The following is a 27,499-nucleotide window of genomic DNA, read 5'->3' as shown; positions in this document are numbered from 1 at the left end:
AAAGAAAAGAAATATGTCCCAGCCTGTGATCGGCACGCTGTGGGTACTTTTTGACGAGGAACGCGATGGTGGTGTTAGTTTTCCAATACAACCCTGGGAACACCACTTGGCAGGCCAAAAACAATCTGATTGGGTTAAGATTCAGGCACCCTGGGATTTTGGAGTGGCTGATTACAGGGCCTGGGACAGTCGCAGAGACCAGATGCATTTTTCTCAGAGCATTTCATTATTGGTAGCTGTCGGGATGTCGAGTGAATTTCACCAAATATGACCGAAGTGGTTCTTAAGAATAATTGCCTCCCTCACCTCTTAAGTGGTTGTAACGCGTATATTTTGTTGTGTTTTGATTCGATTTCCCTAAGACATACGGCTGTTCCCTATGATTCACACAATAGCTGTTTCCAGAGCCACTGTGCCAGGCGGGGCAAAGCCTCTTCTGAATCATAGTGATGATGTCACTAACAACTGTTTACCCAACAAGTGACCTCTGGTCAGAAACCTGAGGGGGAAGGATGATGACAGCGTTGGACGCCGGTGGTTTTGAATGATGTGGGTGTTTCCATTCCTGTCTCTACATTATTCATTTTCGCCTGCGATTGGCACAAAATGGAGTCGTAACGTGCATACATCATAGGTCAATGTGACTGCGGTTTCCCTCGGCGCCCCATGATGCGATGCGGTAAATAGGCAGTAGTGGGGTTGTGAAAGTTAACCCGAGCCAGAGGAAATGTTTACAGAACCCAGTCGCTCAATATCACCGTGACATCATCAGGCACGTACGTCATGGTTGGATGCTCGTGGCTAATAACTGTTATGGATTAGGTCGCCGATTTAATACGCTGTCTTTTCTACACGTAATTCTTGGTTTTTGCTTTTGAAATCAAACTTTCTTTCGTTTTTTAAATGACTCTCTGACTGTGTGCGTAAGAAGTCATACAGTACTGTAGCTTATTGGCCCAACAGGTATTGAGAGAGTTTATAGCTAAGAAAACGTTGAAAAGCAGGACAAGTGTTATTACCCTACCGTATGTAATTACCCTACCGTATGTAGACGGTGTGTAAAACAAATCATCTCCAGGTTTCATTAAAACCGGTGGGAGTGAAGCGGTATATTTTACGCTCAAGGTGATGCTGGGTAATTAAAGGATATAATCTTCACAGCTGTGTCTTCACGGTTGTTATTCTTCAGTCGGTCTCTCAGGACACGACACTGGAGTCAGGTTCGGTCCGAGCGTTCATCTGGCAGACCTCCGGAGTCCTCTGGCTGGAGCACGTGTTTATTAGCGTAGGTCCCTTTGTCTCCTGTGTTTTCCACAGTACGAACGTGACGTCCTAATCCCCCCACTCCCCCAGGCCTGATCTACAGTCTGTCAAGCACTCGGTCACCTTAAAACCTATTTGGGTGTATTGTGTAGGCGGGTTCATTTGGGTGGTATGGATGGTTGGGCTCTGAGGCATCTGTCGGTATCCTAAGTTTAGATGTGTTGCATACGCGGCAGGCCTGGACAATCAGAATCAGAATCAGAAAGGTCTTTATTTGCCAAGTAGTTTTCACATACAAGGAATTTGCGTCGGTCGTTTTCGGTGCGACATTAGCGGACAGACATTAACAGACAGATAATACAATAAAGAGGTGGAGTAAGATAAAATGAAATATGAACTAAGTTGAGCACAATAGGATTATGAAATAAAATATAGGCCAGGGCTCTACAACTGTAAATAAAGAGGTTGAATAATAGTAAATGGGATATAAACTAAATTAAATATAGCACTATATGTTGATGTTGTATGTATATTTTTTTTTACAGCAGTTTTCCTTTAGGGAACATACCTCGCAGTTGAAAAAAGGTAATATATATCGCAAAATCGCAATACTATGGTTTCGTATCGTGACTTTAAGTATTGTGATAATATGGTATCGTGGGGCCTCTGGTGAGTCCCACCCCTAGTGGGGAGGTGAGGGACGGGCCGGGAGCCGGGTGTGTGGATGTGTCTGATGCAGGTTCTCTCACATGGGCCGCTTTAAGGGAATTGTTTGAGGAAGTGGAGAAACCTGCCGAGACCCCGGCCATAATGAAAAAGGTCAAGTGTAAAAGTTGTCGGGCGTTTCTATGGCTGATCAAAGGCAATCTCTTATCGGGCCGAAACAGATCGATATCGCGTTACCTCAGTGGCCTCTTTCGGCATGCGGCACAGGGCGAGGAGAGGGCCGGTGGAGGGCCACTGTCTGGCTGGACCGGAGGAAGCCAGGAATTAATTTCTGACGGACAGCGCTAATGTCTTTCAGACCAGGGCCTGGAGCTACAAAGCGCTCTCCATAACACGAACGCTGTGCGGCAGGCATGCGACAAAGCAGACCATCTGCTAACCAGACACACACATACGCACGTGCACGCATGCATACACACACATTACACCACACCACACCACACCACATCACGCCACTCTACACCACACCACGCCACACTACTCTACACACTACACGTGACGGGTGCCAAACGGATCGATTAGCAGACAAGGAGTGCGAGGGCCGCAGCAGGGGGGCGGGGGAGACACCCCGGGTCAGAGAGATGGTGTCCCGTTTCAGCACATGCTAAATCAGTTACCATCTCCTCCGCGCACAAAGCCCAGGCTCAGCGCTCCAGCCACCCCTCATAATCCCCAAACAATCTCACCCAATCTGGGGAATAAGTGGAGGGTCTCCAGTTACAGTTGTGCTCGACGGAAAGGACACAAAGCCTGTTGCATGAATAATAGAGATTAGTCGCAGGATGATACTATTTCAGTCCCAAAAGTGGTATTTATTTGTTTCCTGTCCCGTTGGGCGATTGATTTGCTCTGAGCCGAGTGCCGTGGAAATTACGGGAAACTGATTCTGTTATTATGGTTATTATCCTGAGCAGGTTGTGCTGCTGAATTAAACATGTGTCAGGTAGTCATCTGTGAGAGAAACCTTACTAACTAAAGATTCAGGGGCATTTCTTGGGTGTTTTAAGTGACCGTTGTCACTAAATTAGCACCAGTTGAAACATGGACTACTGCCATGTTCTCGGTTTGTATTTTACCCTTACTGTGCTGTAATTCATTTTTCTAGACACCGCTGTACAGAACACAAGTGCACATAGGTTAAGTAGGTGAACCTGTGTGCACTTATTGTAAGTCTCCTGTGTCTGCAGGGCTGGGGTGTCTGTGCTGTGTATTAGCTGACACTAGCCAGCTCCTGGGAGGGATGTGCTCACGTGCTACACTCTGGAGTACACTGGCAAACTGCGTTTCCAGCGCTATTAGTGCTCTTAATGCCTTCCCCAGGACTCCTGGAGGCGAGCGATGGCCCCTAAACCCGATACCATACATGCTACATAAGACAGAAGATTCTCCCTCCTCCGTCTCAGATACACATCTGGGATTCAGATTTTCCTGTTTGTCAACAAAAAAGGCCTCCTACAGGCTGAAATGGAGCAGGGAGGAGGATTTTTTTGGGTTACAACCCTTAGCCGCCTTCTCAGAAATGTGCAATCACACCGCATGTGTCACGTTAACCCTTTCCACACCAGCATGACATGCACATCCCAGCCGTTGGTTTTATAACACTCTTGGGGGGGGGGGGGGGGGCTTGTACATTGTACATTTATGACTTGTACAAGCCCGCTGTACCTTTTTGTGTTGAAAAGCATGGCGATCACCAGATCTGTACAGAAGAATAGTTGTGTTTTCAAGCAGCAGTGGGGGTAGAGTATTTCTGCTGATATGCTCTCTAGATGGCTCCTCTGATTTAATAAGCATCTTTTGCATGTTGAATCCCAGCGAGACACAGCTAATTAACCTTATTACTTGCAGAGGCAAAACATCTCCCTCATCAATTTCTGCGCTTATCTAATTAAACCTACTTGCTTTCCTGTTCAACAATTAGTCACTAAAGGGAGATTACGCCACTGCAAAGTGGATGAGAAATTAGATTGCCGTGCCGCGAGGGCCCGCACACAATCACAGCTAGCGGCGTCTCTCTTAAGGCCATGTTTTTATTAAGTTACCATTTGCTTTCCCAGCATCCCCCAGGAGCTGTTCTATATACACAAGCAGGAGTATTTCTTAATTCAAAGGAGAGTCGTTTGCCATCCAAAAAGTCCATTATTTCATTACCCCAGAAATGAGCTGGGGATAGACGTGATGTCTGAATCCACTAGTAGTTTCCCTGGCCACCTCTGTAACAATGGCTTAGTAAAAACGAAAAGACCCTGAAGCGGTCACTCGTGCTCAGAGGTTGAAACAGATTTTGACAGTTGAGTATTTTAGTATCGCCTATTGTTTCCTTCTGAAACTACGATTTTTCATTGTGGTCCAGTGGGGTACCTCATATCCCTTCTATAGATGGGTGATCAGCCCTGGTGCCCCTATCAGGCCTGTGGATCAGAGCAGGAGTAAACAGATCCACGTGTCGGCTTGGCCGTTTGACTGACGGCCTGTCACTTTCTCTTTGTCATTGTCGGAGCATGCTCCGATACGATCTGCACGACTTTGGGCTGGGCTGCCTTTGATCCTACCGGGCTAAGGCAAGCTACTCAGGCACGGGTTATGGTCTGTTCCTAGACCGCCGACCTGCTGGCTCACTCAGCAAGCCATGGACTGTAAAGGCCTTTAACCCTCAGTTATAAGGTGTTTTTCTTTTGGTGATGTTTTCTCGGAAATTCTATCTTGGAATACGAGAACTCCAAAGGTTTTCGCTTCCTTCCTTTTTTTCATGCCTTCAATACATGAGAGGGACAGATCTGACCTGTTTGAAGAGATTCATGGTCATGGTAGAGTGTGTGTAGTACGCATGTGTGTTGGCGCGCGTGCACGCACATGTGCGTGCATTGCGCAATGCATGCACACTGGACCTTTTTGTACATGTGTTTGATTAGGGTAGAGTTTCTGTTATAGAATAGCATCTGTAAGTGTTTGTGATCATGTTTTCAAGTTCAAAGTGTGTGAAAGTGCTGCTGTTAGCTAGAGTCCTAGTTTGAAGTATGTAAGGTATGTAGAGATGCACCAAATACCACTTTCCCACTGTTGATAAAAAAAACTAAAAACTACAAGTATCGTCCGATACCAAGTATCAAACCACTCCATGAGAGAGCGGGCCGTGTGATAGGTCAATTGTCCCCCTGGCTCTGTGTGCAAGTAAATATCTAGTGATATTGGTAAACAAGAAACCTGTCTATAGGCCAAGTGGCTTTTTTTTGTTTTCATACACGTCACACATGTCTCTTGTTGTTGAATTCAATATCTCAGATATATATATATATATGGATACTGTGTATTAGCCTGGTATTGGGCCAATTTCCAACACCGGCGTTTGGTATTGGTGAGTTCTCTATGTACTTTACTGACTGCGTTGTACTTGTGTCGTCTACAGTGCTGTGATGCCTCTCTCTCGTCCCTCAGGTGAGCGTCCGTACCAGTGCCCCTACTGTGACAAAGCATTCAGCAAGAACGACGGGCTGAAGATGCACATCCGCACCCACACTCGGGTGAGTTCTCTTACCCGCTTCCCACCACAGGCTCAGCCCTGCGCCGCGCTCCTGCCAGTAAGGCATTCTTCCCTCCCAGCCGCAGTCCGGGCTGTTTCGATTACCATCCCTGTATCGGGCCTTTGCCACCCGCTTTATTCACGACCGCACGTACCGAGAGTCTGTTCTCTGTGCTTTTCCGCGCGCTCCCTTGCATTAATGTTTGTTTGAACGGGGGTGGTTAGTTGTTATGCGCCGTGTACGAGTGTGTGTGTGTGTGTGTGTGTGTGTGTGTGTGTTGTGTGAAACGTGGGCCGAAGCCAAGAGCAGGGGATATATTTTGGAACCGTTTCACCGACCGATGTGTGTTTTCAGCCCAGCAGACCAGCTGGCCATTAAGAAGAAGTGCCTTCTGACCATGAGTTATGATGCTCATCATAAAACGTCCTGAAGCCCCATATATAATGTATATTTTATAGGTGTTGGGCAGTAAGTGCAAGCTACTGAGAGAGAGAGAGAGAGAGAGAGAGAGAGAGAGAGAGAGAGAGAGAGAGAGAGAGAGAGAGAGAGAGAGAGAGAGAGAGAGAGAGAGAGAGAGAGAGAGAGAGAGAGAGAGAGAGAGAGAGAGAGAGAGAGAGAGAGAGAAGGCCATATCCAGGTGCCCTAGTGGCCTTATCTTGTGATCTCTGGCGCTATGCTACAGCTTTCCTGCTTAGCCACGCTCTACAAAGCACCCTAGAAGAAAGGGGGTGTCTCACCTTACCCAGGGAGAGATGTCCTCTCTTGTCTCTTTCTAACACACACGTGACAATCGACGGTGGCTTTGAGGTGATTCCAGGACACTCGCATTCGATGTTCCCCTATAGTGACTTCATCCATTTAGAGTCTGATGACGCCTACAGACACAACAATAACAACAACAACAAACACAGAAATTCAGTTACAATAAACAGACAAAAAGTTGATTCTGTAAACACGATGTTGGATATGCACAAGTTAAAAGTACACCAATTTATACAGTTTACATAACTATATGTACTTTTAACTTGCGCATATATATATATATAGCCGACCGTGTGGTGGTGCTGTGCAACCTGAGGACATAGCGGGCATCGTGTTCACATCCTGAGCATGCAAATGTAATCTGAGCCAGTGTCCAGTAAGAGGAGAGGAGAAGGCGTGGCCGCACTGGACCTCATGATGTCATTTCCTGAGAGGGGGCACTGCTTTGTGTGTCTCTGCACTACCTCACATCTGAGGGGGTTCTCCACCTAAACACTACTTTCCATGATCTCTCTTTCTCTCTCTCTCTCTCTCTCTCTCTCTCTCTCTCTCTCTCTCTCTCTCTCTCTCTCTCTCTCTCTCTCTCTCTCTCTCTCTCTCTCTCTCTCTCTCTCTTTGTGTGTGTGTGTCGGGGAGTATGTACTGTATGCGTCAGTTTTTCGACAAGTGAGATTTCATGTGCCCTTGTTCATACTGTAGCTCTCCATCATCAATTTACACGGGGGAACAAAACATTCTGAAAGCATTCCGTCAACAGCCTTGAATTAAGGTTTCTTAACACAACATGTTATTTCCATTAAGAGATGTAGGTGTAGTATAAATTGCCCCGAGGCCGAGGACTCTCAGTAGAAACAGGCCGCTGGTGGCTTAGTATCGGATCTAATTCTCTCGTGAACAGTTGATTAAACTGTTGTGTGTGACTGATGCATGGTAACTAATGTTCCCAGATCTGCCTTTGCTCAGCGCACCGTGACTCCTCTGAAACACGGGCTGAACAGTGACACACAGCAGAGCCAGATGATGTCACTGTTGAGAGGGGAAAAAATTATTTAAAACAACCAAATGTCATTTTGGCAGAAGGAACAACGATCCAGCGTTAATGTACAGAAGAAGAGCGGAGATGAATGTGTTTGTAGTTTGCGTGTTCATTCCAAATCATCACATCATCGGCAACGAGGACGGGACACACACACACACACACAGACACAGACACACGTGAATGTGGTTATTCAGATTATGACTGTCTGGAGATTGTTATTAATGTCATTTAGATTTCTCTGGCGATGACGATGTGACACGACTCACTTTGAGCGTCTGTGGCGGTTTCTTCTTTTTATTCTTCTTCTTTTAAAATTTTTTATAGTTGATGTTTGTTTCATCGCTGAACAAAGAGAGGAATGTTTGTTAGGAGTGTGGCGGTGGGTCCGTTATGACCTCTAACGCGGTGCTACCTTTTTAAGGTTTTCCATCATTTCAAATGAACACTGTGCAGACCGCGTACAATTAAGATAAGAATAAACTTTATTGTCCCCAAGGGGGAAATTTACTTGGAACATCAGTGCTGCATCATTCTGCGATAACAGTGTAAACAAAGAAGAAAAAAATATATGTACAATCATTCATTCATTCAGTTACTAAAAGGACTTCAGACAAATATGACAATACATAGAGACGTGCAACCATAATACATAAGTAGGTAAACTCATTTCAAAAGCTTCAAAAAGCTTCATATTGCACACTGCCCTAATTAAATTACAACAGATTAAGACTTGGACTAGAAAGAAAGAGGTGACAGGCAGACCACTGTTAGGTGGCACCTCAAAGGAATCGACCTCTAGTATTATTTAGGAGAGCGATGGAAGCAGGAAGGAAGGAGAGCTTGTAGCGGTTGCTCTTATATCTACTTGCTCTGAACCGTCTCCCTGAGGGAAGAACCGCGGGTAAAGATTCCGCAGAACAAGCGTGTCATTTAGGGGTTGAGTCTTCGACCGCCCTCCACACCATGTAATGACATCCGTCCAGACTGACTGGAAGTCTTGGGCCTGGACTTGGAGGAAGTAGACCTGGAGGCAGGAGAGGGGAGGAGATCACCACACTGTTTTACAAATGACCACACATCTCAACAGGAAACAAGAGACTCCGGCCTCTCCTGGAGTAAACAAACAAGGTTTTATCCCTGCATTCATGGCGATGCCCGCCGTAGAGAGTGGTCAGATTCCTAGGACAGGTCGGGTCAAGGGTCGCAGGGTGAACAGCTGCTGAAGAATGAAGGTCACCAGGTACAGATGTTTGATGTTACTGGGGTCACAGGGATGCATTCTGGGTACTCCACCTAAGTCCATCCATGTGTTTCCCGACCTCTGAACCTCGACCCTTCATGGTTTTTTGTTGTTGTCAGTCATTCGAGAGCCAAGTTTTCCCACAAATGGAAAAAGAGATTTATGGGTGAAAAGTGATCCCTATTAAAGCAGCAGATTTAACTGGAAATGTACATTACATAGACTGTCACACATGCTCTGCATTCCCACTCAGGCAAGTCTCTCATAGAGCAGGCGTTTTTCTCTCTCTCTCTCTTTTTTTTCTTCTTTCTCCTTCTTCCCTTATTCTCACACGCATGCATATAACCACACACACACACACGCACATGCAATGAACCTGATCTTTACCTCCTTTTGTATCCTGTGTCACTGGGCACTCCTTGCCCCGCCCACATGATAGCTCTTTTCCCAGGACCCTTACTTCCTGCATTCACCCTGTTCCCATGACAACTAAGCTTTAAATGGCAGGAGCCTTTGCTATCAGCCAGACTTGTCAAAAACAGCTTCCCCAAAGACTTGACACTCTAAAAAGGAACGGTGCGCCTTAAGTCTCTCTATCTCGCTGCTGCTTAGTTCTCTTGACTCTTAACTATGTTTTTCAAGTGTCACCACTATTTCCCATCAGGCTTTCATACACACCTACCCTAAGAGGCTGTGCACCCAGTTAAACACACACACACACACACACACACACACACACACACACACACACACACACACACACACACACACACACACACACACACACACACACACACACACACACACACACACACACACACACACACACACACAGACACATACAGAGACACAGACACACACACACACACACGCACGCATGCATGCATGCACGTACAAACACACACAGACATACACACGCATAGTTACAGGTTTTTTGTGAAAACACACCCATGGCGAGATACAGCTCCTTTGACTGACACCCAGACAGGCCTCTGAAAGGCGGAGAGGAAATGTTCTGTGGTAAACTGATGAGGTGTGGAGACAGAGGCCTGAGACTACAGTCCCACAGTGCCAGTGCACTGATCCATGTTCAAAGGGCTCCTCCGCTCGGTGTTTTCCTGCCTCTCCTTGGAGGGACCCATGTGTTTCTGATGGCCTCTGCTCCGGTCATTTCCCCCGGACTCCAGGGGCTGTACAATCTCTCATTTCATATCTTCATAAACTCACAGAGGGGAGCACTGGGGTGTGAAGTGGGGTGGGAGGATATTAGTAGTGTGTGTGTCTGTGTGTCTTGACAGTGTGTATGTGTGTATGTGGGTCTGACTTAGGGCTGCACGATTTTGGGAAATAATCTAATTGCGATTGCGATTAAATTTGCGATTATAATAATAATAATGGATTGGATTTATATAGCGCTCTTCTCTGACTGACTGTTGCTCTGACTCAGAGCGCTTCACAGAGTCCATTATTCGTTCATACACAGTCATACCGGTGGTGGTAAGCTACAATTGCAGCCAGAGCTGCCCTGAGGCAGACTCACGGAAGCGTGGCGAATAATCAACGCCTACGGCCCCTCCGACCACCACCAACATTCATTCACATGCATACACATTCATACGAGGCAAGTAGGTTAAGTGTCTTGCCCAAGGACACAACGGCAATGTAACGGCAATAATTTTTTTTTAAGCAGCCCCACAGAGGTTTATTGTAAAATGCGGCTTGCATCTGGCCTACACGGTGGGTCTGTTCGGGGACACCGAGCCTGAAAATGTTTCTTTTTACCTGGGAATCGACACCGGTACCCAACGGTATCTTTTTTTCTGTACTTTAATCTCCCTCTCTGAAGTCTAAACTTCACAACACACAATCTAAAACCCCTTACCTCCCTCTCCCAAACCGTTCCTACAACAATAACAACAACTTGCAAAGGAGATCTTGTATCTCAATGGGACTTCCTGGTTAAATAAAAAAAAAATTAAATAAAAATGCGATTTTTTTTTTTCTTCAATTAGCTAATTGCATCATTTCAAATCGCGATTTTGATTTAAAATTGATTAATCGTTCAGCCCTAGTCTGACTGTGTCTGTGTGTGTGTCTGACTGTGTGTGTGTGGGTCTGACAGTGTATAATATGTGGGTCTGTGTGTGTCTGACTGTGTGTGTGACTGTGTGTATATGTGTGTGTGTGTGTGTGTGTGTGTGGGGGGGGGGGGGTCTGACTGAGTGTGTGTGTGCTTGTCCATATGTGCATGCACGCGTGAGTGAGTGAGTGTGTGTGCCTGCGTGTGTTAAGGGGATGTTCATGTTGCGATGTTGTTTTCTTGTGTATTTTTCAGTGTTTTGTCTGTTTGCTTGCACATGTATGTCATAAAATTTAGTTTGCAGGCCTGGGTGTATTTTGTTAGAAAAGCTCCTCCACATGTGTAATAAGGACTGGGGGGGGGGGGGGGGTATTGTCTCAAGCATTGTTCCGCTTGTTCCCTGGACGGGCTTTTAAACTCCCCGCGTGTCTTGTCTCTCTCTGCAGGAGAAACCCTATAAATGCAGTGAGTGTAACAAGGCCTTCAGTCAGAAGAGAGGACTGGACGAACACATGAGGACCCACACGGGAGAGAAACCCTTCCAGTGTGACGTAAGTGGACACCTGTAAGGGAGCAGGGGCGGATTCGCCGGTCATGCAAACCGACCTGGAAGTGGACAGAAAGTAACACTGTCCATTGGTTTGAAAACCTTGTATCTCCAATTTCTTTCTTTACTTTAATTTAAACGTTACATGTTTCCCTAAGTCATGAGCAGTTTTCATGAACCTAAGGACCCAACATATAACTTCAGAAATGTATTGTGAGGTTGTCTTTTCTTAATTGCTGAAAAGTTGACCCTTTGGAAATGCAAGGTTTCCACCCCAACTGCAGCGTAACATAACATTCACTATCGCTGACTAAAGCCCATGGCTAATGTTAGCGCTGTGTCCTAAACGGGGAAGGCGCGGTAGGGTCAAAGCACATATAAATCAGGCAGAGACGCTCCCGTCATCAGCTCATCCAACAAACGGACTCTCCTCATCTCCTGATTGGAAAGTATTTTTAAAATGGATGTAGATGGACAGAGACAATAGTGCTGTGACAAACTGTCAAAAAGGGCTTTTGTTTTTGAGATACCCCTACCGGAGGTAGAACAAAACACAAGAATGTTTTTCCTCATCTCTAAGGTCTCCCATATATGAAATGGAGTCTTGTATAAAAATATTTTACTGCAAAAATTGTTAAATTGATAGATATATATATTTTTTTAATCCACTTTTTCTCCCCATTTTTTATTTTTCTCCCATCCCAATTTCGTATTATCCAATTCTTCCCTCCCCTGTCTTGAACGTTGCTAGACTATGCCTCCCACTGGTCGGCTGTAGTGAGGACAGAAGCCTTGCATCATGTGTCCCCTCCGGTACACGAGGAGGCAGCCTGTCGCATCTTTTCACCGCAGCAGCTCGAACTCTCAGTGGCGAGGAGTAACGCGTGGGAGGCTCACGCTGCCCCCGCTACTTCCTGCTTCCGCCGCACCGGCGTCACCAAACCGACCTGTAGGAGTCGCTGTCCACAACGTCCAATCCCCACCGACCGGCTTTCCCACTGTTAGTATGAACGACCGGCCAGCCGGTAGCAACGCCGAGAGCTGGGCTCGAACCCAGCGTCTCCTGCGATAGTGGCGAGCGCCTTGCCCACTGCACCAATCAGCCGCCCACAATTGATAGATATTGTTATACACCCCCAAAGGAAAAAATAACCAAAATATAGCCTGGCCGTATGGGAGTTGAGACATATAAACTCATGTAGCTTAACCTAATAGAAAAATCTGGATGTGAATATCTTTATGCATGTATGTAGGAAATATATACCTATGTACACATACTTAAAATAATAGAAATTAATATCTATGCAGAATGTTCTCATTTACTTTGTAGTAGCTCTGCCATGGATTGTCATAGAAACACAGATGAGGGCTTTTTCGGAAAGGTGTGTTGGTGCTGAATCCAGCAATACCACATATATAGCATGCATGGTCAGGGAGTTACATCAGTAAATGTATGAGGTGTCCTAAATGAAAGAAAATGAAACATTGACATAATGAAGTCTTCAGTCCAAAGCCCATTATCAGTGGTGAGAAGCATGTTGACAAATTCAATGTTACTGCAAAGTAAAGTCACTTGAGGTAATGTTCTGGTCTATAATGTTAATATATTTATGATACATTTAATAAATTATACATTTCATATGATACATTTTATGATACTTCATATGGAAACAAAGATCCAATTGAATCAGGTTGAAATAGAACACCTTTATTTCAATCTACTGCGTTCTGAGCCACCTGCTGTATTCACTGTACACACATGACTGTGTGGCCAGGTTCAGCACCAACTCCATAGTGAAGTTTGCGGACGACACATGGTGGTGGGGCTGATCTCTAACAATGACGAGAAGGCCTATCGGGAGGAGGTTGATGAACTAGCACGCTGGTGCCGGGATAACAGCCTACTCCTGAACATTGGTAAAACCACTGTTGTGACACACACGCCAACGCCATTGCGGATAAATGGGGCTATCGTGGACAGGGTGAGCAGTTTCAAGTACCTGGGAGTCCACATCACAGAGGACCTGACATGGTCAACACATATAGATTCTGTGGTGAAAAAGGCGAAACAGCGCCTCTATCACCTGAGACAGTTTTAAGGAAGTTCAGAGTATCGGGGAAGATACTCCACTCCTTCTATTCCGGGGCTGTAGAGAGCATTCTGACTGGAAACATCACTACCTGCAGAATAATGAAAGACCCCCACCACCCCAACAACAGCATGTTCAAGCTGCTGCGGTCAGGCAAGCGCCTACGTACATGTACACACGCTATGAGCACAGAGAGACTCCGGCTCAGTTTCTTCCCCCAGGCCATCAGAACACTGAACACTGAACTCTCCACTCACAAGTACACATGAGCACACACACACACACACATGCTGCAACCGCTTTAAACAATCACTTTAAACAAAATGTCACTTTAAAGTTTAAACAAAATGGAAAAGTCACTTTAAAGGAATGAAGAATATAAGTCACTTTAAGGAAAGAACAGATGTGGTTCTTGTATAGTATAGTTTAGATATAGTAAGTAAAACATAATGACAGAGTTAAAATTGTATATTGTATAGTAGTGTACATAGGAACCAGTGCCTTCTCAGGAATTTAGCATGTCTATTTTTATCATGCACATCTTATGTCTTACCTGTTTTTTTTCCTATGTCTATTTTATTATTGTATTATTGCACAATCGATGCGGGCATGACCACCCGCATTTCACTGTATGCCCTGGTATGTATGTGACAAATAAACCTCTTGATTCTAGCAACACATCACCATCACCCTGATGGAAACAAGACAAACGTCTTTCTCAGGTCTGCATCCTCTTAACAATTGTATGTATTGAGCCGTACTGTATTGTACCCATTCTGCAATCTGTTAAATAAAGTTTTCATTCATTCATTCATTCATTCATTCATTCATTCATTCATTCATTCATTCATTCATTCATTCATTCATTCATTCATCACTCATCCACATTATCATCAGTGGCAAAATGGATCATATTTGGGCAGTCAGGGAAAGAGCAAAACTCAGTGCAAGTCAAGCCCACTGAAAGACATTGGCATTTGCTGGCATCATTGCAGTTTCCATCTTTACAGTACAGGTGGGTGATGTCTCGAACTTCCTTAGGGCTTAGGTGCTTTCTGGAACATCACAGGTTCAATGGTCCCATCTTCTCTGAGCCTCCACCCACTACCAACTGGGTTCCAGAGAAGAGGCATGGCCAGATGGCTGTGACGCCACACTGCTGTTTGGTACAAGGCTCTCAACACATGTTGCTGGAAGGCATCTTCTGTTGGGGGTAGATTTGCAGCTGATGAATCTGTGGTAGATGCTAGTGTGTACCTCAGCTCATCCAGGTTGGTGCAAGGACGTACATTCTCAATTTTCTTTTGGCCATACAGGAGGGCATACAGTGTTCTCTGAAGAGATTCTCTGTGGCCCTGTATTGGTTATGTAGTTGCTGACAAAGCTACATAGAGCAGCCTTGTTCCCACTGATCCTCAGGTATTTCCTGTAGTTAGGAACACTTGATTGTCCTGTGATAATATGTGTTGGTCTGCTGGTTTGGATGGTGCCTCTTCTTTGCCTTTCAAGGTCTAATGTGGATAAGTGATGGTGATGTGTTGCTAGAATCAAGAATCAAGAGGTTTATTTGTCACATACATACCAGGGCATACAGTGAAATGCGGGTGGTCATGCCCGCATCGATTGTGCAATAATATAATAATAAAATAGACATAGGAAAAAAAGACATAAGATGTGCATGATAAAAATAGACATGATAAATTCCTGAGAAGGCACTGGTTCCTATGTACACTACTATACAATATACAATTTTAACTCCGTCATTATGTTTTACTTACTATATCTAAACTATACTATACAAGAACCACATCTGTTCTTTCCTTAAAGTGACTTATATTCTTCATTCCTTTAAAGTGACTTTTCCATTTTGTTTAAAGTGATTGTTTAAAGCGGTTGCAGCATGTGTGTGTGTTTGGGTTCATGTGTACTTGTGAGTGGAGAGTTCAGTGTTCAGTGTTCTGATGGCCTGGGGGAAGAAGCTGAGCCGGAGTCTTTCTGTGCTCGTAGAGTGTGTACATGTACGTAGGCGCTTGCCTGACCGCAGCAGCTTGAACAGGCTGTTGTTGGGGTGGTGGGGGTCTTTCATTATTCTGCAGGTAGTGATGTTTCCAGTCAGAATGCTCTCTACAGCCCCGGAATAGAAGGAGTGGAGTATCTTCCCCGATACTCTGAACTTCCTTAAAACTGTCTCAGGTGATAGAGGCGCTGTTTCGCCTTTTTCACCACAGAATCTATATGTGTTGACCATGTCAGGTCCTCTGTGATGTGGACTCCCAGGTACTTGAAACTGCTCACCCTGTCCACGATAGCCCCATTTATCTGCAGTGGCGTGTGTGTCACAGTGGTTTTACCAATGTTCAGGAGAAGTCTGTTATCCCGGCACCAGCGTGCCAGTTTATCAACCTCCTCCCGATAGGCCTTCTCGTCATTGTTAGAGATCAGCCCCACCACCATGTGTCGTCCGCAAACTTCACTATGGAGTTGGTGCTGAACCTGGCCACAGTCACCCTCCGGTAGGGGTATCTAAACATTTTGGGGGCATTGTCACTAGGCTACAACAGATCAATCTGGCCGCTGCCCAACGCTTCACTTAAACAGCATCCAATGTCTGTATTCTTGTATGTGTCTGTCTGTCTGTCTGTCCTTCTGTCTGTCTGTCTGTGTCTGTCTGTCTGTCTGTCTGTCTGTCTGTCTGTCTGTCTGTCTGTCTGTCTGTCTGTCTGTCTGTCTGTCTGTCTGTCTGTCTGTCTGTCTGTCTGTCTGTCTGTCTGTCTGTCTGTCTGTCTGTGTGTGTGTGTGTGTGTGTGCGTGCGTGCGTGCGTGTGTGTGTGTGTGTGTGCGTGCGTGCGTGCGCACCAGCAGCCTCTGGCACAAGGCCAGATGTGGGGAGAACTCAATATGACAAAGATAGCCATCTCACTGCTCTGGAGAGGCCCTCGCAGGCTGATCTCACGTAAACAACATTGAGAGGATCAGAGGGAGAAATTACCCTCTGTTTATAATACCGCAGCAGTAATAATTATTCTCAGAGATGCGGTGAGAAGAACACGCGTCAGAAGATCCCGCTGATGCTCCAAAATATTATTTTTAAGGCTCTTTTGAGTCCCTCATTTTTTCGATAACTATTTCAGAAAATTGAAAACATACCGTCACAGTTTTTTTCTTCTTCTCTATCTTAGAAACAAAAGCCACAACCGAGTCCCAAGTTAAGACTATTCTAAATCCAACATCTAATGAAATTGGCTGTGTCCTTAATTCTTAAGCAGTTTGACATGACGGCTCTGTTAAGACCAAATACCCCCCCCCGGATTTGATGCAGTTTGATGCAGCATCTTAGAGGGTTCTAGGATTCCCTTACGCCCCCCTAAAATAATTCAGCCCAATCAATACCATGAGTGGTTCTCCATGACTCAAATCTGTGATGCCATCCAGAGACATTCTTTGGAGCTAATCCACTGACAGTGAATCGGAGACTAACTTTGTGGAATGCTTGTTTTGACTTTTTCCCACACAGAATTTGCTTTTAGTTCATACTAGTGGCGTTAGTTGTTAACCAGACTGTGACATATCCCTAGAAAAACCTAGGGCTATTGTCTTTTTTCTTTTCTTTTTCTTTTCACTTTTTCTCCCACCCCCCAATTTTTGTCATTATGCCAATTCCCTCCTGGTCGTTGCACTGCCCTACTGTCTGTCTGGGGAGGGTTTAGACTACCACATGCCTCCTCCGATACACGTACTGTACAGTAGAGTTGCCAGCTGACAACGAGGAGTTTCACTTGGAGAACATAACACGCATGGAGGTTCACGCCATCTCCCCCCTAGATCCCCTCCCTGCTCAACAGGTGCCTGACCGACCAATATGAGTCGCTGTTGCAACGACCAGGACTCGTAACCCACCAGTGAACGCTGACAATTGTGTTCGTAGGGACGACTGACCAAGCCGGAGGTACCGCTGCCGGGAATTGAACCCGGGTGCTGCGGTGGTAGGAGAGTGCATAGACCTCTACACTACCCAGACACCCCAGGGATTGTTATTTTGGTAGTTTGTCTCCTATTCATTGTCAATGGAACAGCTCTAGAAAGTTTCTCTTGATGTCAACCCAGATTAGAGTCTGTCTCTAGCTTTGAGAGAGACTTATTCCAGTAACAATGCCTGCTACGCAGTTTGACCATCTTATAGCGCTCACTGCCAGCGCTGTAAGCCTATGGAGTCGCTCACCTTCTTTGCAGGTCTATAACTTTTTAAATATTATAGCTATATCGACATTACTATGGCACATTCAACATCGGGTATCTATCGTTCCGGATGTGAGAACGTTATATTTTCCCCATACATTGTCGTGTTAATACCGTCGTGAATATAAGTATGTTTTTAGAGTGGTCTGCAGTAATTCCTAGAACGCGAGTTATAGGCCCCGACGCATATTATACATAATCGTTTGGCGTTTCGTCCCTATACATGCTACATTAAAAAAATCTGAAAAATATAACGTTCCCACATCCGGAACGATAGATACCCGATGTTGAATGGGCCATAGTAATGTCGATATAGCTATACTATTTAAAAAGTTATAGCCCTGCAAAGAAGGTGAGCCACTCCATAGGGTTACATCACTGGCAGAGAGTGGTAAAGATGGGCATACTGCATGGCACCCAATGTGTTAATGTACACTCTCAAAAGAAGATGGGAACAGCATGGGTTTCTGGTTTTAGGTTAGATTATCTCTTTAACAAAAGGAGTGCATCATTCCAACAGTATTTACCAGACAAGCATGTAGAGAGTTTTAATAATAACAATAATGATAATAATAATAACACTGATGATAATAATATTAATAACAATAACAACAATAATAATAATAGGGGCGGCTAGGTGGCGCAGTGGGCAAGGCGCTCGCCACCAACGCAGGAGATGCTGGGTTCGAGCCCAGCTCTCTGCGTTGCTACCAGCTTGGCTGGTCGTTCATACTAATACAATTACTCCTACAGGTCGGTCGGTGCGCCTGCGCAGTAGAATCAGGAAGCGACGAGGGTGGCGTGTCCCTCCCGCGTGAACACTTTAGGCATGTTAGTTGCCTAAAGTGTTCACGCGTCCCTCCCACGCAGACCCTTGCCGCTGAGAGATCGCGCTGTGCAGGTGAAAAGATGCGACGGCTGCTTCCTCGAGTACCGGAGGGGACACGTGATGCAAGGCTTCGTCCACATTGCAGCCGGCTTGTGGGAGGCATGGCCTAACAACGTTCGAGACAGGGGAGGGTAGAATTGGACAATACGAAATTGGGGACGGGAGAAAAAATTTAAAATGGAGAGAAAAAGTAGATAAAAAAAAATTATAATAATAATAATACTCATAATAATAACAACCATAATAATACTGTTGATAATAATAATAATACTGATGATAATAATAATAATAATACATTAAACTTACAGTACAAGCGCTTCTCAGGGAACTCGGAGACAAAACAAAGGAACAAGTCAAACCAAAACAAAGGAACAAAGGGGAGGAGAGACAATAAAGAGATTGAAAGCAGATTTGAAGAGGTGTGTTTTCAGTGAGTTTCTGAAGGAAGAGAATGTGGCAGAGAGTTCCAGAGGGTGGGGGGCATAGAGTTCCAGAGGGTGGGGGGGGCAGAGAGTTCCAGAGGGTGGGGGGCAGAGAGTTCCAGAGGGTGGGGGGCAGAGAGTTCCAGAGGGTGGGGGGGCAGAGAGTTCCAGAGGGTAGGGGGGCAGAGAGTTCCAGAGGGTGGGAGGGCAGAGAGTTTGGGTGGGGGCAGAGAGTTCCAGAGGGTGGGGGGGCAGAGAGTTCCAGAGGGTAGGGGGGCAGAGAGTTCCAGTGGGTGGGGGGCAGAGAGTTCAAGAGTTTGGGGGGGCAGAGAGTTCCAGAGGGTAGGGGAAGGGGCAGATAGTTCCAGAGGGTGGGGTGGGGGTGGGGGGCAGAGAGTTCGCTGTTGGAGGAGTGAAAGCAAGGTATTAAGATGAGATAAGATAAACCTCTATTCATCCCAGTGGGGAAATGCAGGTGTAGCAGCAACAGCGATAGCAGTGACGAGAGAAGCAGAGGTACAGGTAGGAATAAGGAGCCAAACAAGCAGGATAATAAAATATACATAAAAGTAAAGGTAAAGATGTGATCTTCCCTGGATCCTTGGGTGACTGAACAGGTGAAACAGAATGTTTACTCTATCAATAACATCACTATATGTATGTATGTACAGCCCACCCTCTTATACAATTCAGACTATCCTAAGTCTACCCCAGGTACAAATATATATAGCTAACCTAAGTCTACCCTAGTGTACAAATATATGATACACCATACTAAGTCTTAATAATATAATAAATAATAATTATAAATATAAATAATGTACATAATACAAAAGTGATTGAAAATGTGAATAATATGAATGAATGAATATGTAAGTCTGTGTGCAAAGAGTCCATGCAGGGTTCAGTAGTAAAAGTCTTACCAGTTCTCCAGTAGTTCATGTATTGTAGAAACATTAAAGAGGAACATCACACAATTTAAGATTTCATAATATATACAGTATTATCCCTATGGCCTACTGTACAGTCAATATGTAACATGAGCGCCACACGATTTAACCACGATTGAACCACCACACAAAAGGTGTATTTTTTTTTTTATCTACTTTTTCTCCCATTTTCTATTTTTCTCCCATCCCAATTTCGTATTGTCCAATTCTACCCTCCCCTGTCTCGAACGCTGTTAGGCCATGCCTCCCACTGGCCGGCTGCAATGTGGACGAAGCCTTGCATCACGTGTCCCCTCCGGTACACGAGGAGGCAGCCGTCGCATCTTTTCACCTGCACAGCGCGATCTCTCAGTGGCGAGGAGTAGCACGTGGGAGGCTCACGCTGCCGCCGTCACTTCCTGATTCTGCTGCGCAGGCGCACCAACCGACCTGTAGGAGTCGCTGTCCACAACGTCCGATCCCCACCCACCAGCTTCCCACCCCCTAATACTGCCAATTGTGTTAGTATGAACGACCAGCCAAGCTGGTAGCAATGCCGAGAGCTGGGCTCGAACCCAGCATCTCCTGCATTAGTGGCGAGCGCCTTGCCCACTGTGCCACTTAGCCGCCCTACCACACAAGGTGTATTGAACCACAATATTTAAACCATACATAGTATTCCTCCTGATAGTACAGACGATATTTATGAGCAACTCTCTCCCAAAGCTAGAAACCAGAGAGCCAAGACTCAAACTAGTGATGTCATATAAAGTCTGCTCCATGGACTGTGAACAGGGACAGATCGTAAAGGTGACAGGGAGAGTGCCCAGGGGGATCATCTTGGGAGTACATTTTGTTTCAGAACTGACAACACGGGGCCCGAGTGGCGCACCACATACTGCGCTGCATTGCAACACGGCCATCCCGGGTTCGACTCCCGGACTCGACGACCTTTGCCGAATGTCTTGCCCCATCTATCTCTCATTCTTCCTCTCTCTCTCTCTCTCTACCGGACTGCCCGGTACTAAAAAAAACTATAAAAACACACATATATATATAAATATATATATATATAAATTAGAACTGACAACACTACAATAGAATAAAGGTTATTTTGGTGTGAGGAAAACGGACAAACATTCTATGGGTCCACAAAAATCAGTCTCCCATTTCATTGTCTACAGAGCAGCTTCAGGCTCTACACATGATGACGACATCACGTTTGAGTTTTAGCACTCTAGATTTTGGATTTGGGTGAGAGTTATTATTATTAACCTGATTTCTGGGTCTACTGATGATATTTTTTTATCGGATATGACTAATGATTGCCTAGGAGGGGTAGGTTATATAACAGGTTGTGGAATTAAGTTAGATTGTTCAAAATTACTTGTGGAGTTGTGGAGACAATATGCGAAGGTTAGATAGACACACACACACAATAGTGACACCATCTGGCCAAATGACACTAAATCCGACGCAAAACCTCCCTCCCCAGGGTCCTTAGCAATAAACCCACAAAGCGGGAAGCCGATCGGATGAGCGGTTCTCAAGATATGTGAAGGACAGACACGCACACACGCGCACACGCACACACACATGCTCAAACAGTGATCCCTTCCTTCATAGTTAGATGAGTGGGGATGGAAGCGTAATGCTTGTCAGAATTTACACCACAGGAGCAGAAAGAAAAATCTGATCTTTATGTGACTGATATCTGATGGTTTCTCCATGTTAAACCTGGGCCACTGAGGTTACATGTATTTTCAGTCCTTCTGTAAATACTGTAGACTGTAGCTTTCAGGAGAAGATGGCTTGACTCATGGAGATCTCCTCACAGCATTAGAGTCCATGACTGTGGTTGAATTCAAGACATTGTTCTTTCTCTTTCTTTTCTCTCTGTTGCTTTTTCTGCTCTTTCATTCGGTACCAGTCAACCACAGGCATGTAATGTATATTACCAATGTGGTTGAGAATGTGGTGAAGTGCTTTCTACGACTACTACCGGCTTCTCTGAGAGGCTCGATAAGGTTCTCCTCTCCTTCCCTCACCTCTCCTCTCCTCTCACCTCTCCTCTCCTCTCCTCTCCTCTCCTCTCCTCTCCTCTCCTCTCCTCTCCTCTCCTCTCTTCTCTTCTCTTCTCTTCTCTTCTCTTCTCTTCTCTTCTCTTCTCTTCTCTTCTCTTCTCTTCTCTTCTCTTCTCTTCTCTTCTCTTCTCCTCTCCTCTCCTCTCCTCTCCTCTCCTCTCCTCTCCTCTCGTGGATGAGCATTCCTCTTCACAGCGAGCGTCCCGAGAGCAGCAGATTGAGTAGAGGACACGCTGCGATTCCTGAGCCAATGTGTCGAAGCGCCGCTGAATGCCAGCCAATGGCGGATTTCCGTGATTGATAGAGGGAGATGGAGTCATTCGTATGGCGTAAAATAGTTCATTTGTGATGGATGTTAAGTTTAATGCGTCTCCCCTCACTACTGGGGGGGCGATTTCTCTCTCCAAGGATTCTTGAATGTGATTTACAAATCTTCCTTGGGTTTCTCTGGCTGTGCCCATGATGGGGACGGCACAGCTTGATCTGACAATAATCCCCACCGCGAGAAGATGGATTCGGTACGCGGAATCAGGGGTAAACAAGGTTAAAGAGACGGGCGCGTGTGCTGCTAGTATCGATTCCAAAATCATATACTCTGTTTCAGAAGAGGTTCGGGACAGCAGTTTTATCCCTTCAATAAACCATAATATGCCAACGAGAATCAGAGGTACATCTCTTTTCTTCAGGGCATACAACAACCTCCCAAATGGTTAGTCTATGTTAAAGGTGCTGTAAGTAATATTCTTTTGTTAAAATATGTGTTCAATAGCTCTGGGGCGACAGTGGCTCAGGAGGTAGCGCAGTCGTTTGGTAATCCAGAGGTTCCCGGTTCGATTCCCGCTCCTCCTGGGCAGTGTGTCGAAGTGTCCTTGAGCAAGACACTTGACCCCTAATTGCTCCCGATGAGCAGTTTGGCACCTTGCATGGTTGCCTCTGCCATCGGTGAGTGAATGGGTAAAATGTGAGGAACAAATTGTAAAGCGATTTGGATAAAAGCGCTATATAAATGCAGCCATTTTACCATTTATATTCCGACAGCCATCACTGATATAGAGTGTTAACATGGGTCTCCCAGTTGTATAAACACAACATAATGTTCTGGTATCCCTTATCAAATTTGTAATTTATTTGTAAGGCCCGACAACACACGTTAATGTCCCCATGGGCCGGCCACCTTCCCACTTTATCCAATCCAAGGAACTCGTTTTAATTTCTTATTTTTGTCAGAGCATTTTTGCAGTATGGAGTTCTCTCCTGATTGGATGAAGTGGGAACAGGATACCAGTAAATGTTTTTTCTGTTTACTGCAGAGAGCGGAGGGACTGAGAGACCCATGTTGCTGACAAAACACTCTACATCAGTGATGACTGTCGGAGTGTAGAGCTAACATGTAGACCACTTATTTTAACCAACAAAAAAATACCACTTACAGCTCCTTTAATCAATACGCCAACTCGCTCGCTGTGTGAATTCTGAGAACAATGCCCTGCTTGTATTCCGAACATGGTTTCAGTTTGTCATTGGCGGAATAATTGGGAACGTTTGCGTTTGCACATACAGCCCCTACCAGGGCGACGGTGACTCAGGAGGTACAGCGCTCGTCTGGTAATTGGAAGGTTCCCGGTTAGATTTCCTCTCTGCAGCGCGTCGTAGTGTCTTTGAGCAAGACACTTAACCCCTAACCTCTCCCGATGAGCAGGTTGGAGCCTTGTATGGTTGCCTCCGCTGTCGGTGTGTGAATGTGTGAGTGAATGGGTGAATGTGAGGCATAAGTTGTAAAGCGCCTTTGGATAAAAGCGCTATATAAATGCAGTTCATTAACCATCCAATAATGTGCAGTTAAGTTCTGAGACTGTTTCAGGAGAATTGCATCTCTAGGGAACAGCTTGGAACCCTACGTTTATTTCCCGTTTAGCTGTTTGCAGACATGAAACGCAGTCCGTTCCAGAATGTTTTGACCATGGGTTTGAAACCATCTTAATGCTCTCGTGTTGTGTCCTCCAGGTGTGCGACCTGTCGTTCAGCCTGAAGAAGATGCTGAGTCGTCACAAACTCACGCACAACCCCAACAGGCCCATGGCCGAGTGTCAGCTGTGCCACAAGAAGTTCACCAGGAACGACTACCTCAAGGTGCACATGGAGAACGTGCACGGGGAGACGGACGGATAGGACCCGCTGAGGCAGTATTGACTGAAACATGGATCACATTTCACAGTGTCAAACATATACATGTGAGGAGAGAAAGGTCTCCTACTTCATACCATAGGAATAAAATATATATACTGTATATATCCTATATATATATATATATATATATATATATATATATATATATATATATATATATATATATATATATATATATATATATATATATATATATATATATATATATATATATATATACAGTATATATGTTGCATACAGTCAGTTGGGACTATGAAGATATAATCAGTATTTTGTTTTGACTGAAACATGGATCACATTTCACAGTGTCAAAAATATCCATGGGAGGAGAAAAAGGTATCCTACTTCATACCATAGGAATAAAACATATATACTGTATATATCCAGTATATAATATATATATATGTGTGTATATATACACAGTATATATGTTGCATACAGTCAGTTGGCACTATGCATACACAGATGAAGATATAATCAGTATTTTGTTATTTATACACATGTAGAATGTGGAAAGGATTAGTAAGAGAGGAGTGTTTCAATATTGAAACCTATACTGCGCGCAATAAACTTTTGAGTTATAAACGTTCGATATTAAATTCACTGGAGCATTAGGACCGGCCTCAAGAGCCTGAATCGGTTCTGATCTGCTTCCAAGCCTCCCGTTGCTAATCTCTTGTTTGCTTTGTATGGTTTCATACGAATGTTCTATACACATGACATCTCGCATGAAACCTCTCTTTTTAATGAAAGTTTGGGAGTTGCATCTCGGGCCTCGAGGAAAGCTTCCATCTTTATTGGGTTCCAAACTCGTTCTGTAAAGCTTGACCTCATTTACTGGTAGCGTTTAGCCTGAATATAACTTACTGTACACCAGTGGCCAAGTGCCAACTGTCTAAAATATTTGCCAAAGATGTTTACTAAGCTCCTTTAGCGCTCGTCCTTTGTTCTGCTTCATGGTGCCATGTGGACAGTTGGCAGCTTCCTTGTTTTGACATCACTACTTCTGTTCATTCCTGTTCCTTTGGTGCGGCGCGTCCCCAAACGTTGGGTGTGTTTTGTAAATTGGCTCTTTGAGCACCGGGGTCTAGTTGTTGGTACCAAAGTGGAACTGCTCATGAATTCAAATCACTTTCCAACAATTCCCCTTTGTGTATTATTCCGAGGAATCACCCTCTCGGAGCATTCAGAGTGCAGTCGGGCTCAGGAGGAGGTGCAGCAGAGCGTTTGAATGATTACAAGTGTAGCGCAATGGTATTTGGGCCTGAGCTCTGAAAAGACCTCTTCATCAGAACGTAGCTAGCCACAGCCTAGTGGTCAGAGTCAGAGGCGTTATTTAATTGACACCTCGTTTTAATTTTCCCTTCATCATATCTGTTATTTAAGTGGTTCCTTTAGAGTATATGCTTTGGTTTAAGAATGCACCAAACAGGAATAAAAGAGGAATGCTACTGTGTGTGTGTGTGTTGCACGTTGGAAATGGAAATGAGTGCTCAGTGATATCGTCCAGTAGACTGACCGTGCTTTCTGAATAAGGTCCATTGTCTGGAGATGCATCACCTCTGTTGGTGCCATTACTTAACAAAAAGAAATAGCAATGAATTACAAGTTATTAGCTACTCTTTACACTACTTTTCCATTACACCCGCTAAGCTGTCTGTGTCGCTCAGTGAGCCAGGAGGAGCAGACTTCACCAGTTGTTCGTCGGGGAGGAGAGGGCGTCACCGCAGCCAGCAGTGTCCTTAACATTTTCTCTCCTCTCTCAGCCAGTGCACTTTAAACGTTTGACAATGTGACAGAAATCAGGAACTAGGCCAGGGGAGGAGAAAGCAAGGTCCTTAGGAAGAAGAAGGGAAAAAAGGGTCTAGTCATCGACATTGTTTCTTTGACAACAATGCTGAAATTCAGTGCCCACAGGTCAGTGCCGTTGACCGTATTCACATGGTGGCCAATTTGCCCTTATTTCATACTCTGGTTGGGTTCCTTTCAACCCTGTTCCCACCTTGGGACCCCGACCTGAGCAAAATGACAAAATGGCCACCATGTGAATATGGTCAACAGAGCGGCAGCGTTCTATTTAAACGCTGGTCCCAGTCGACGCTCTAGTGGTTGTTTACTTCTGCATCGGTAACCAAAACCCTCATTGCATAAAAACCATAGGAGAAACTAGCTTGTAAGCTGGGGGCATTTTTCAATATGCCTACTGATAGAAAGACAATAATCACAATATTTTTTTTTAATCCACAGTGATACAGTAGGAATAAACAAATTATAATAACACAAGTGCCAACATTTTTGTTAGATCAGTAACTGTAATGCGATGATTTCATTACAGGAAAAAGAAAGTCATATAATCGCCAAGGTACTACTGTTACTGTTTCCAAAAAAGACCAAATGAGGCCAAAGTATTGTTTTCCTTTTACATTCTGTAATGGAATTGTTCTCTATGGTTTCATTTGAATGTTCTGAAATCCATACCGGTGCTTTGTGATGCGTTACCCCCCACACAACACTGTTTACGTTGCTAAGTTACCGTTACTGTTTCCCAAATTGAATTTGGATGAAAAGACCAAATGAAAAAGTATTGTGTTACTTTACCTTCTAATTGAATTATTTTTGTTTTTTTGTATGGTTTCATATGAATGTTCCAAAGGACCGTTTTTTTTATACTGTATGTTTTGTTTACACACCTTTATTTTGTACAACTTTGTTAACTGTATGATGTACTTTAATGGAAGTGCAGTTGTGTTTTCACATATAACCAGACCCTTTATAACACGTGTCCCTCTTGATTCCTGCACACTTTCCCTGTCTTTACTGTGCTTCTGTAGACTGTGAATTGTCACTTCACACTTTTTTTGGGGTGTTTTGAAATGTATAAAATCTCAGATCACTTACCAAACAGCCATTTCCTCTGTTAATTCTAATGGCGTCTTACTGAACTGTTGACACTGGGAGCAGCGAGGAAACACTTTGAAGACTTGATTTAAAAATGATCACTTTGTTGTTGTTGCTCTAACCTCTATTCTTGGGTTGGGAGCCTGCTGGGAGCGAAGGCTAATTAAGGCTCTTTTTCTTTTTTTTGCCACAGTCAACCACTCGCCTGATCTCTAAAGCCACCCACTAAAGACTTTCTCTTGATGGTTTGGCTCTCCACGCAGGGAGGAACTATTTCTCACGTTTATCCTCTGCTAAAGCTCCTTGGCTAGAAGATGTCAAACGGGGTTTTACTCTATTAGAAGCTCTTGAGTGGCAGGGGAAACCGTGAAAGCCGCACACAGACCCCCCGAAGCTCGCCATCAAACGGGCTGCAGTTCAGTCCCTATAAATCCTGTCATATGTGGTGTCGACATAACCATTACAATATGTCTGTATTCGTAGTGTTTATCGTACATTTGAATGATGAACGCTGGTTTTAATCCTATACACTACAAAACAAGCACGTAATTTGTGATTAACTGTGACCAATCTGGCTACAGAACCC

General features: G+C 44.7%; 1 protein-coding gene across 1 annotated transcript in view; it reads left to right on the top strand.

Annotated features, from left to right (window-relative positions):
- The window catches only part of prdm5 (PR domain containing 5), a 103,657-nt gene extending 79,574 nt beyond the window's left edge, over window positions 1–24,083 (top strand). The window contains exons 14-16 of the mRNA XM_084307632.1: window positions 5,425–5,510; window positions 11,078–11,182; window positions 23,833–24,083. Of these exons, the coding sequence (XP_084163758.1) occupies window positions 5,425–5,510; window positions 11,078–11,182; window positions 23,833–23,997 (356 nt within the window). The 3' untranslated portion in view covers window positions 23,998–24,083. The remainder of the gene's footprint in view (window positions 1–5,424; window positions 5,511–11,077; window positions 11,183–23,832) is intronic.
- Window positions 24,084–27,499: the final 3,416 nt, after the last annotated feature.

The sequence above is a fragment of the Notolepis coatsorum genome (assembly GCF_963971535.1).
Source record: "Notolepis coatsorum genome assembly, chromosome: 2".
Lineage (NCBI taxonomy): Eukaryota > Metazoa > Chordata > Actinopteri > Aulopiformes > Paralepididae > Notolepis > Notolepis coatsorum.
The sequence above is the reverse complement of the archived record's forward strand: the minus strand, read 5'-3'. Positions and strand labels throughout refer to the sequence as shown.